The sequence below is a fragment of the Eumetopias jubatus genome, unplaced genomic scaffold (genome assembly GCF_037043125.1).
Source record: "Eumetopias jubatus isolate StellerSeaLion01/CBP00866 unplaced genomic scaffold, mEumJub1_p1.0 scaffold_13, whole genome shotgun sequence".
Lineage (NCBI taxonomy): Eukaryota > Metazoa > Chordata > Mammalia > Carnivora > Otariidae > Eumetopias > Eumetopias jubatus.
Window position 1 is genome coordinate 57551167 of NW_028274819.1, and position 12083 is coordinate 57563249.

The following is a 12083-nucleotide window of genomic DNA, read 5'->3' on the forward strand; positions in this document are numbered from 1 at the left end:
GTGCTGGGATAATGAGCTGCGGAATATTTAGTTCTTCATTTATCAGAAGTTGAAAAGTGTGGTGGTGAAATAGGATTGTGAGATGTTCTTACTGGTTTTACTTTTTAGTGGGTGGATTTCCAGGTAAGTGGCCTTTGAATGTACTTTGGTAATTTGATTTTTGTTTCATTTGTTTTGGTAGGGAAGACAAGCTCTTTGGGGCTACCAAAAAGAAGCAGCAATGCCTGTTGTGTGGCCAACCCTTTTGGATCTCAGCAGGGATGAATGCAAAAGGATTCTTAGAAAATTGGGTATGATTTTCATTTTTGATGTTTATGCCTTTCTATGATACTTTTCCCTTTCTGTTTTTGTCATGACTGTTTTCCTGGATGTGATATCTCATGTTGCATTAGAAATTCTTTAGAGGTGTACTTTTCATCTTACTCATTGTTATTTCCCCAGTGCCTAGCATAGTGCTCTGTACTTAGTAGGATTATTATGGACCATAATAATAAAAATAGTAGCTAAGAGGTCTTCAAGGGTATTGGGTTATTCTGAGTTATTTACATTCGCTATCTTATTTAATCCTCATTCAAATGGGAAAGGTAGGTATTTTTGTGTGTGTGTTTCCATATTACAGATGACAAAACTGAAGCTTAGAACCCAAGGTGATGCTCATAGTAAGTCATGGAGTCAGGATTGTAACCCAGGGAATATGATTCCAGTCTTACTTTAGGATACTTTTAACCTTCATGAATGTATGTGTGAATTATAAACTGTTTCTGAATTCTAAGTAAATGTTAACTATGCTGACTTTCCTAAATTACGGTTACTATCAGTAATAAAACACGCTTTATGTGTATAATTCATTATTTTGAGCTTCTTTTCCTTTAGAGCAGCCTTTCTCAACTAGCATTTTAGGGAGAGAATTAAGCACTAATCCTAAACCTAATCCATTGTATGTAATGAACTAACTTCTTTTTATGCATTTCGAATGGTAATGGTTTTGTACCATTCTTGGGAAAATTGAGAGTTACTCAAGTCATTTTTTATATTCTGTGGTTCAAATGAGGATCCTTGGTTGAGAACTACTGCTTTAGACCAAAAGGTCCAAGAACGACCTTGTTGTCTTCTTTACCACTATAATCCCAAGCTAGCACATAGTGGGTGCTCAGTAAATGAAAAAATAATTTGAAAAAGAACATTAAATGTTTTGGGAGTGGATATGAATTATTTGTTTATGATTTTGAAGGGGAAAGTGTGGGCCTTGAATTCAGAGGGACCTGGGGTCTTGGTCTTGTCACTAATGACCCACAAGATCAAGGACAGTTTATTTAATCTCCTTAAATCTGTTGACACTTTTGTAAAAAAGCATAATAATATCTGCCTCATAAGTTTGTTATGTGGATTAATTGTATATAAAAGGGTCCTACCACGGTGCTTGACATCTGAGGGTATACTGTTTTAGAGCAGTTGCTTTCAGACATATTTATTTGCAGGTGAATCTTCAAAGGAAATCTTTGTTGGGAATTCTTTTGTGTAAATCTGAATCATAGCTGCCCTGGTCCTGTCTGTTAGTAACATTTACCCTTTTTATTTCCCGTCAGGCCACTGGGAGGATTTCTCTGATTTTAAACTATTTCTTAGCATTGTAGTTTAGCATATTTAGAGAGCTTTTTTGGGCAGTCATCCATTATCATTTTTTTCCTTTAACCTTACATCCAAACTTTTAGTACTAATTCGAGGATGATTTTCTACACACTTGCATGCCAATTGCTGTAGCTTGCTAGCTACCATTTATAAAGTAGTACTGATGTTTACTCCATAGCTAGAATAATTGCAGATGAACAGATCCCAACTACGGTAGATTGGATTAGAGTTTCTGGGCTTTTGGGGCCTTGAGTCAAGAGATTATGTTTAAATATAAAAATGGTAACCTTTAAGTCTAAATTTATCCTTAGCTTTAGCCAGAGCTGTGTGGGTAATGTTGCTAGAGAGCTGTTTCTATACAAAAGGAAACAGCCTTCCTACAGGGTAATGTCATCTTCAATGACCCTTCACTTTGGGAGGTGAGCCTTGATAGTGATTTGCAGAAAGACTTCCTCCCCACCCGTTGGCTCATTATCATAACAATGAAACTTTTGAATTGCATTCAAACCCTTAGCTCTAGGTCCAAAGTTTAGAGAAAGTACGGTATTTAAGAATTAACTTAAAATATTTTAAGAATTAGCTTTGTTCTTTTAAAAATAGTTATAAATCGTTTAACATAAAATGCTAAACATTTAAAATTTTACTTAAATATAAAAACTCGGGTCAAGAATTTTTTTAATAATATACTGAACATACCAGTGATAGAGAAATGCTTCCCTCCCTCTATCCTGCCTTTCCCCTGCCTTATTTTTTAAAAACCATTCCAACATGGGGCTTCACAGACTATAATATAATTGAATGGCTGATTTGTTTAAATGGAATGTTGAGGACTTTATAGAGTGGTTTGGGAAATCTTTTTGTGTTCTGTGGTGTTTGCATGTATCTCTTATTATATTTATGTGTCATTAGAGTGAACACTACAATAGAACGGCACCAAAAATACCAGAAATTCAACTAAGTTTGATATTTGTCAGGATCTGAGGATACCCATCAAAATGGAAATCAAATGTCAAGGAGGTTGGGAAGCCAGTAAAGGTTCTTTACTATGAGTGAATTTCTGGAGAATGGAGGAAGTGCCTCAGATTGTGTGACTATGATAACTGTGGTCTGAGTCCCAGTTTTGTGTGAGGTTACCACCTCTAACTTTTGTCCATGACTTTTTAGTTAGACTTGGAATGAGACTTGAAATGTCAAAAACAACCTTTGCCGCATTTCTTTGGTTAATTTCAATCTTTTTGTAGTAGTATCTTGATCACCATAAATTACATAGGCCAAAAGTGAACTTCTTTTTCCTCATACCATTTCCTCTCTCAGACCTCTCCCATTTCTTTTTATGGTATTGCCCTTCTCCTAAATATCTTGCAAACTACAAAATGTGGTTCCTTTCCTTCTGCTGTTCCTTCCACATTCAATCAACTACTGAGTCCTCTATCAAATAAGAACTTTTTAGCCTGAAATTAGAGGCTTAGTCTGGCCCCAAACTACTTTTCCATTTTTATCCTTCTTTATTCCTATATGTGTGTCTCTTCTTGGATTTTAATTACCTTGAAGATAGGGACTTTGTTTGGTTCATATAAATATTCTCCATGGTGCCTTGTAGTAGTAGTAGTAGTAATGTGCAATTAAGTTTGGTTTGAGTTAGTGACTATCCAAATACATATTTTTACTTTCCCTAAAGTAAAACTCCGAAAATAGTCACTGACTGTTACTGAAAGTTTGATGTTTATATGAGACATTATTTGCTCTCTTACTGTATTCCTTTCGCTTATTTGTGTTTTTTTTCCTCCTGCTTGCTTAGAGCACACTTCTCTTTCTGATTAAAGCTTATGCTTCTAGACTGAATGATGTGTTTCTTCTTTTTGCTTTTACCACTGTATTATAAACTGTATCATCATTGTCTGATGACTTGTTTCACTGTAGCTTTATTCTAGAGTAAACTCCTTGAAGGCAGGATTTAACATACTATCTGGTATATATAATAGGAGTCAATACTGATCTATTGAATAAAATATTCCATAAATGAGGCATAAACTTTTAGTATAGTGATTTCTTAGTTGGTTATCCCCAGTGCCTTTCTGAACTCTACTTTGGGACCTGATAAAAGCTGAAATATATGTTTCGTGGTACTAAGTATTTCCTTTACTATTCAGAGCAGGAAAGCTTTGTCCTTCCAGAGAGACCACATGAAACATCTACATAGTATTCAGCATAGATTGAATATGCAAGATGTTTACACATGGGATAATTCATTTGGGTCAGGCATTTCTTTCTAGCGAGCAGGGAGGAGGAGCAGAGGGAAAGGGAGAAGCAAGACTCCCTATTGAGCAGGGAGCCCTGTGCGATGCAGGGATGTGATATGGGGCCTTGATCCCAGGACTCTGGGATCATAACCTGAGCCTAAGGCAGACGCCCAACTGACTGAGCCACCCAGGCGCCCCATGGATCAGATATTTCTGTTTAATATAGTCAGCTCACTTTTTTTTTTTTTTTAACTCTCAGAACTGTGAATAACAAGAACTAAACAAGGCTACTAGTTTATTATTGGTGTAGTACCTAGGATGCAGATATGTATACCTTCATTCTTTGTGTGTCAGGCCTTGGGATATACCAAATACTAGTAGCAACTTGAATTGACTAAGAAGATAACTGTAGTTTGGACACTCACTTCCCATCATTCTGTTTTGTTTAGATATGCCTGTCTCATAGTGTTAATGGCTTAAAACAACTATTTTATTTATTTTTTTGATTCTGTGGTTGCTGGTTTTGCCTGAGCTCTCTCATGTGGCTGTATTCAGCTGGTAGCTTAGTTGGTTTACTGGGCTTAGCTCAGATAGGGCTGGGCCTCTCTCCATGTGGCCTTTCATCCTGGGCTTCTTCACAGCTTGGTTATCTTAAGGTTCCAAGAGAGCAAGGCCCTGCAGGCAAATGGTAGTGAGCTTCTGTTTGTATCATGTATGCTCATGTTCCACTGGCCAAAGCAAGTCACATGCCAAGCCCAGAGTCAGTGTGGGAAGGCACTATACAAAAGTAGTACAGTTCCCAAGGAGTGCGCTGGGAGGCAGGCATGGTTCATTGGGAGCCAGTTGAGGACTTTTTGCTTTTATATTTTAACCAGTATTGGAGACTGACAGTTTCATTTCATAATGGTTGTTGCTGTGGAAAGATAGTGAAATGAAACTGTCTGGCCTTAGGGTTCAGTATATTATATCCTGGTTGCTGTAAGAGCAACTCATGTTTCCTAACCAGTCTCAGTCATTTCGATGGTAGATGCAGAGGATCTTAAATCTGGAAGATACCTTTGATGTCTCTTCTAGATAAAGAAATTGAGGTTCAGGGTGAGAAAGAACTTGTCCAAGGTTACATAACTAGTAAGTGGGAGTGTTGGAGCCAGAATCTGGTCATTTGACTCTTGTTCTAGGAGTTTTTCTATTGTGCAGTACTCATGGTATTCTCAACCCCAGGAGAATGTAGTTTGAATTCAAGGCAGGGCTAAGGAATTTTTTCAAGGATTGGTCATGGTAGGTACCTGTCAGTAAAGCTAAAAATTTCTCTTATCAGCCTTGTATCACTTGGAGTCTGTTCCCAATTGTTGGTAGCATCTGAGTTAAATGTTCTTCATTGATAAGGTGTGAGATAAAATATTTACCATTAGATTTTTCTACCTAAACACTTTGTACACATGACTTCTGTGAGGCAATAAAAAAAAAGATATACAATTATAAAAGCTACATTTTAATCAATGCTCTTAGATAAAATTTTTGAGAGGAACTTCTAAAATTTTCTGTATTGACTTTTTTTATTGATTTCTAGGTTTTTTGCCCTGAAGTTTCAGTATATATAGCCACAGTATTAAAATATTGAAGGCCTATCTTGATAAAATAATTTTCTTCTTCTAGAATTGGAGGCATATGCTGGAGTTATCAGTGCACTTCGGGCACAGGGGGATCTCACCAAGGAAAAGAAAGATCTTCTCGGAGAACTCTCAAAAGTTCTTAGGTAAATTATAAAAGTTTGTGAGATATGACTCTAGAAATTTCATTTTGAGGAGTTTTAATACTTTTCATTCTCAAGTTGAAGACAGAGGTGTTCAAGTTGTTGGTGCTTAGATATCTCATCCCAGTTGTGTGCTTTGTTACAGAAAGTTATGTAATTTATCATTTATTCTGTAATCAGAAAGGGTTTAAGGCGGGTTATTTTAGGTTTGGGTCACCTGGGAAGGGGAGGTATTTTTTACATGGGTGAAGGAAAGAAGAGTTGGTAGCAACAAGATCTGAAGACTTGGAGTGGTCCGTGGCATTTGTTGGGAGGGAAGAAGGAGATACTAGGAAGTTGTTTTAATTTATAGAAATGGGTGGTTTTTATATAGTCATAGCCTTGTGGATAGTTTATCCCCTCAGTGTCCTGCTAGAGTGGCCTTGAATCCATTAAAAATTCTACCAAATGGAATTCTTTGATACCTTGTCTTGATCCATTCTGACATCTTGAGCTTTCTCAGAAAATATTCTGTTTTAACTGAAGTTTCCTTTCTACATTTAAAACCATTTCGTCCTATTCTTTTTTTTTTTTTTAAATGAAAATAAGGAAGAGTCTTTTCCTGTATTTGGTTGACATTAATACAGGGATATTATTAAGTCAAATCCTTAATCTTATTGTCTTCATACTTAACAACTTATATATTTTTTGTTTGTTGTTTCTATTTCCTCATAAATCCACTTTCCAGCCCCTTACCTATTTTAGTCCATGATATAGATTTAGCTTAAGCAGTAAAGATTACAATTTGAAGAGTGGTTACTCATTTTATTGAATATTTACGAATGGAATGAGTGTAGCCTTTTTTCACTTGTTTAGTATTAACTTTATATGTATTTAATCAGGATCAATATAAGCACATTTTTACTGTAATGGTAATATAGTGTAATGTAGAAGACATAAAGCTGAAATGTTGAGTGATAAGGGAGTAAGGTCCTGGTGTCAAATTTCATAGCATATAGCCACAATAAACATTATCTTGCCACTTTTATTTCTTTATTAAATTCACTGAACATAAAGTTATAGACTCTTAAGCTTTAGAAAGGACTTTATTTTTTATTTTTTATTTTTTTAGAAAAAAAAAAAGACTTCAGAAGACTTTCTTCTAAGTGCCAAAATCCTCTTAGTAACCACGATTAGCGGTCATTCAGTGGCTGTTTGCACATTTAGATAACAGGAACCTCTGCTAATCTTTGAACACGGTCTGACATTTCTGAGTTTTGGAAGTAATGACTTGATATCAAGCTATTTGTCTTCCTGTGATTTTTAATTTGCAACTAATTCTCTCTGCAGTTACACAGAATCACTATGAACCCTTTTCTACGATTTTAATAAAAGCATCTGAAGATATATTTTAGGCCCCATCTATATCTTTCCACAAATCAATCCCCCCTCTTCCCCAAGCAAAATGTTGACTTAAACATGAATAAAAGTATAGAAAAGAGCTGCCTGCTTGGCAGAGTTCTATAATGGCTATTTTTTTTCATAGCATCTCAACAGAGCGCCACCGTGCTGAAGTTCGGAGAGCAGTAAACGATGAACGGTTAACAACAATTGCACATAAGTAAGCCATTAGTCATACAACCCCTGATTTTTTTATGACGTAGTATAACATAGTTTTGAAACAGTCTTCCTATTGTATAGCAGATTCCTGAGTCTTTTATCTTAATAGTAATATTTCTGTACTCAGGGATCCTGACCATAGAGGTATTAACTGTTTATTCAGTTGGTTATGTTTTTGCATTTGGTTAGGCAAGCTTTAAGTACTCAGGTCAAATCCAGTTACAATGTGATCTCTGCATAAAAGGCCACCACAGTTTAGCAGATGATTCACTTACTTAAAGCAAAGTTCAGTAATAAAGTGGTATGCTCCCCTAATTTGACACCCCTTAGAGGTTCTTTGTAATGGTGTGTGGTATATATATTGCTTTATAAATAGGCATTATAAATTTTCTTTCTACCTGACTAATATTTCTTGTATTTTGAGATTCAGAAAAAAGATTGTGAGAATATATATTCTGCTTTTAAGAAATATGAATATATCTTAATTTACTTTAAAAAAGCCAACAAAATAAAATTATAAAGGATTCTTATCAAATTGTTTTCAGATCATTATAACTGTGTGACAGATGGGGTGGAGGGTGGTGGAGGACTAAGGGCAGGGATTAAACATTAGTAGAATACGAATGGAGATAGTGCCTCCTAAAGAATAGAAAGGCACAGAAATTATCCTTAAATGTTAATGCAAGATGACAGGAGCATTTCATTAAAAATAAGATATATTACAGTATTACTCATTTATTTTTTATTTTTATGTTTTAATGTGAAATAAAACTAAAGGAAAAAATTCAGTGCATTTCCATAATGTGATAAATAGTGTGTTTAAACCAACTGGCAGTATTTGAATTGACCTTGTAGATCCATTAGCTAGCTTCATGTTGTGCTTTGCTATTCCTCATTTTACTTAACTTATAAAATGGGGTGCTACCTTTTTAACTGTGTAGTTTGAACGTTTAGGTATCTGGATTTTGAGATTTTTCAGTGGTAGGCATGTATGCACTGTAGAAGTTTGGAATTTTTCCACTAGAGACCTTAAGTAGTTGTCAGGCCAACGTGGTTGAAACATTCAAATATTAATGTGTTCCTTCTTTAATTTGCTCTAAACTTTTGAATTGGGATGCTCTAAAAATAATAACAACCTAGATTCTAATTTGAGAAGGTAATAGGAAGCTTATGTGCTAGATAATAAAGTAGTAAACAATAGCTTACATTCAGAGGCACTTAGAGACGAAGTTAGTACCTTAAAAGCATTGGAAAAATATTGTGGGTCAATTAGTTGTAAGTTGATGCATCAGTTTCATACTTAAAGGATAACATTTATTTAGTCTCCTTTTCCTTTTTTCCCCTTTAAAGAATGAATTTATCCTTATATTTGGGTGAAAGACCAAGTTACAGGTATGCAAATAGGTTATTATTATTTCAGGCTTTTTCTTGTATTATTTCAAAATTGAAGCTCTCAATTATTCAGGGGCACGTATTCCCATTTATGAATTAACCGTGCCCTCTGCTTTTCCTTCTCTTCCCCTCCTCCCCCTCCTAATATTGCCCACCCTTTAGCCTTTTTGCTGCTTGGGAGTACCTCTAGTCAGAGGGTGGGAAGGGAGAGGAGGTGAAAATTTTAATTAGTCATTTTACTGCTTGTTAGTTGTCCTGGAAATGGCTTGGTGGAAGAATTTACAAGTATTTGCCAAAGTATTTTTGGATAATATGTGGATTTCTTTAATCTGTTTGACCTCTCCCTTTCCCTCCTCTCTTTGTTAGCATGGATAATTGAGAGTTGGCTTCTATCTGCCTGTGTTTCCTTTTTTCTCTCCTTTCTGATTTCTTTAATACATGAGTTTAATTTTCTGAAGAGTTTACTTCAGCGTATAATTTTAAAAGCTTCTTAGGTCTTTCTCTACTCCTGTTTTAATATTTTATGCTGCGGTTTTAGTTTGACTAGGTGTCGTATTTTACTTGTTGAGCCCAGGGGTCGGTGAGTGTGGCATGGTGAGGAAGGCGTAGATCCCTTATTCTCTACATTTCCTCTGCCCTGTTTCCCTCAGAAGTAGCAACAGAACCTAAATCCAAAGACTGTCTATAGGATGGCTTCATACTCTGAGCCTGAAAAAAGCAACTGGAGCTGGGGAGGAATGCATCTGAACTGACTGCATTCCCTTTTTCCTCTCCCTTCCCTCCCCCACTCAAAATTCGCAGCTTAGGCCTGAAGGAATGTGGTTGAAAGGTGAAGAGAAAGCTGAGAAGATTGAGCACAAAGGAGGTGGAAACAAAAGGAGCAGGGTGTCCGGGATCAAAGAAAAAAGCCTTGCTTATGGCCCGAAGCATAACACGTGTTTATTATTTGACACCAGACCATTCATTAAGTTTGATACTCGAATTCAGTTTTGAAACATGTCAGAATATCATAATATTAAAGCCTGGAATGTCAAGGGGCTTCAGAGTTTTTAATTGTGCCACTCTTGCCAGCATTGTCTCTAGTTTTCAAAGAAAGTGGCTGTCTTTAACTACTGTTCTCTTAAACTCCTTCCCCATAAGCCAGACGTTTATAGGATACTGTGTGAGTTTCTATGTGAGGGTAAAGATTTTTTTTTTTTTGCCGGTGCCCTGCATACCAAAGGATGTGAGGGCCAAGGCAGTTTCGTTAGTATCATGTTAGATTTCTCAGGAAAGGGGCTGGAGCAAGGTTTCTACCCTCCCTTGCCATCCTTAATCTAAATAGAGAAGCGATCCTTCCATTGAAATTTAGGTACTCCAGGGAAGCCCTGCAATAAGACGTTTACAAAAATCTGTAAAATTCAGTTTAGATGATTTGTGCAACTAATGCATATTTACATCCTCATTACTAAGCAAATAGGAATTTTTGATCTAATTCTAACATAATTTTTCACTCACTTAAAAAAAGTTTGAGCATGTTTGCATGAGTAGAAATTTGGAAGATTTACAGATCTTTTTAAAAGTTGCAGTTGTATCTTTTGCACTGCAAATTCTGTCTTTTCAATAGCAAATATTCATGTGTTTCAAATTATTGATCTTCCATAATTTCTGCCACCATTTAAACAATGCACCAGGTAAGTGTAGACATCACTTTATTTGTGTGTAAACAATCACCTAGCAAATTTACTGGTGATGTTCTAATAAAATGATAGCAAAATAGGAGTAAGCCAAGAAGACACTAAATAGCTTTTAGAATTTTTTCCTTTGACAGTTAGCCATAGCCCACTTCTGTTTCTCTTTTCTTGTTTATACCATTCTCTGTTTCAGAACTAGTGTCAAATTGGAGATGATGTGATAACAAATTTATGGAGTTAATTGGGGTTTTAGGAACTCTTCTTTCCCTTGTTTTAGGTAGGACTGGTTAAACAGTTTGTACATTTCTCATAGTAACCCAACTAGATTCATCAGCTCCTAGAAATTCCTTTCTGAACTGAATGTAAATCCTTCTCAAGTTGTAAAGTAATTTATTTGTTCCATTCAGTGAAAGTTGGTAGTAATTAGACAACGGTGCCCAATTAGTATAAATCAAAGGCAAATGTTAGACATAAAACCCTTTTGAAAAGTTTTATACTTTCTACTTGTGGTGTGGCACATGTCAGTAGTATGATGTATGCTTGTTGAAGGAAACATTTAGTGGCTGTGTGACCTTAGGGAAGTTATTTAACCTCTCAGTGACTCAGTTTCTCCATCCACAAAATGGAGATAATAATATTACCAATTTCATAGGATTATTGAGAGAATTATGAGTTAACACATAGAAAATGTTTAAAACAGTGCCTGACATAGAAAAAGTGTTTAGTTGATGTTAACTACCATCACCATCATCATTCCATTATCCACTAACAAGGGCTTTTGTGTATGCTATATAAATATGAAGAATCAGTGGACATTTCGAGTCTTAAGCCCTAGATTGGGTTATAGAATTTTTGGTTTGGAAAAGTTGCAGAAATATTTCTGATTTAGTGAAGAGATTGATTAATTGATTCTGGGTAAATTTTAAACCTTGACATTAATCATCAGGAGAAGTGATGTAAATGTGGAGCCAAATCAAGAGAAGTGACAAAATTGTCTTTTCATATTTCAACCATATTTCAGTTGGATTCCTGGGATAAAATTTACTCAAGTTTAGATAGAGAAACAGAATAGTGTCTGCTTAGCAGGATAGTTCCATGGCCTCAGATATTTCTTAGAATGAAGAGTGATATAAGTAAAATTAAAGTAGTAGTCGCAGGTTTCTTCCAGTGACCTCAGACCTAGTCTATTTTTTAACAGGAAGGATACTAATGTAACACATCGTCAGTGACACATGCAGTGATATATATACAGCCCTCTTCTCTCCCTCTGTACTTAGTCTCCCTCGTTTACTGCCTCAGTTTCCCTTGTTTGAAAGCCTTAGAACCTCTGGCCATGCAGGCAGTTAGATCATTTTTGCAAAGGTTCAGTGAATTCTGTCCTCAATTATTAAAGAAAATCTAATTTAAAAATTACGAGTACTTTTTACCTTTTTAGTTGAATTACAAAATTAAGTTCTAAAAGTTAGTAGATGTACTAGTTTTCATTAGCAATGCCAGATTTAAACTAATGAAAATAATGCCAATATTTAGAAAGCATAGGAAAATTTTTCATAGTTTCAATTGTGTTAATTATAAGATTTATATTATAGAATAAAATGTGTAAGAACTTAAGTGTGTGTGAAATCCCTTAAATTCTGATAATTACTCATAATTTTGATTTTGCTTGCTTAAAATAAAGCCTCTCTTATTCACTCAGGATACTTTTTATAATTTAAAAAGTTATATTTGTTTGATAAAATAGTTGACTCATTTTTAGTGATTGAGAACCCTTGTAGCAGCATTTTCTTTTTTGTTTAG

General features: G+C 35.4%; 1 protein-coding gene across 13 annotated transcripts in view; it reads left to right on the forward strand.

The window, feature by feature from the left end:
* Positions 1 to 12083, forward strand: part of EMSY (EMSY transcriptional repressor, BRCA2 interacting) — a 144073-nt gene that overhangs the window by 57296 nt on the left and 74694 nt on the right. For 10 of the 13 annotated variants that reach the window (XM_088017943.1, XM_028115888.2, XM_028115881.2 and 7 more), the window contains 4 exons: positions 182 to 290; positions 5526 to 5625; positions 7148 to 7222; positions 8572 to 8613. In XM_088017943.1, the coding sequence (XP_087874069.1) occupies positions 182 to 290; positions 5526 to 5625; positions 7148 to 7222; positions 8572 to 8613 (326 nt within the window). The remainder of the gene's footprint in view (positions 1 to 181; positions 291 to 5525; positions 5626 to 7147; positions 7223 to 8571; positions 8614 to 12083) is intronic. The other 3 variants (XM_028115882.2, XM_028115886.2, XM_028115884.2) reach the window with 1 other exon arrangement.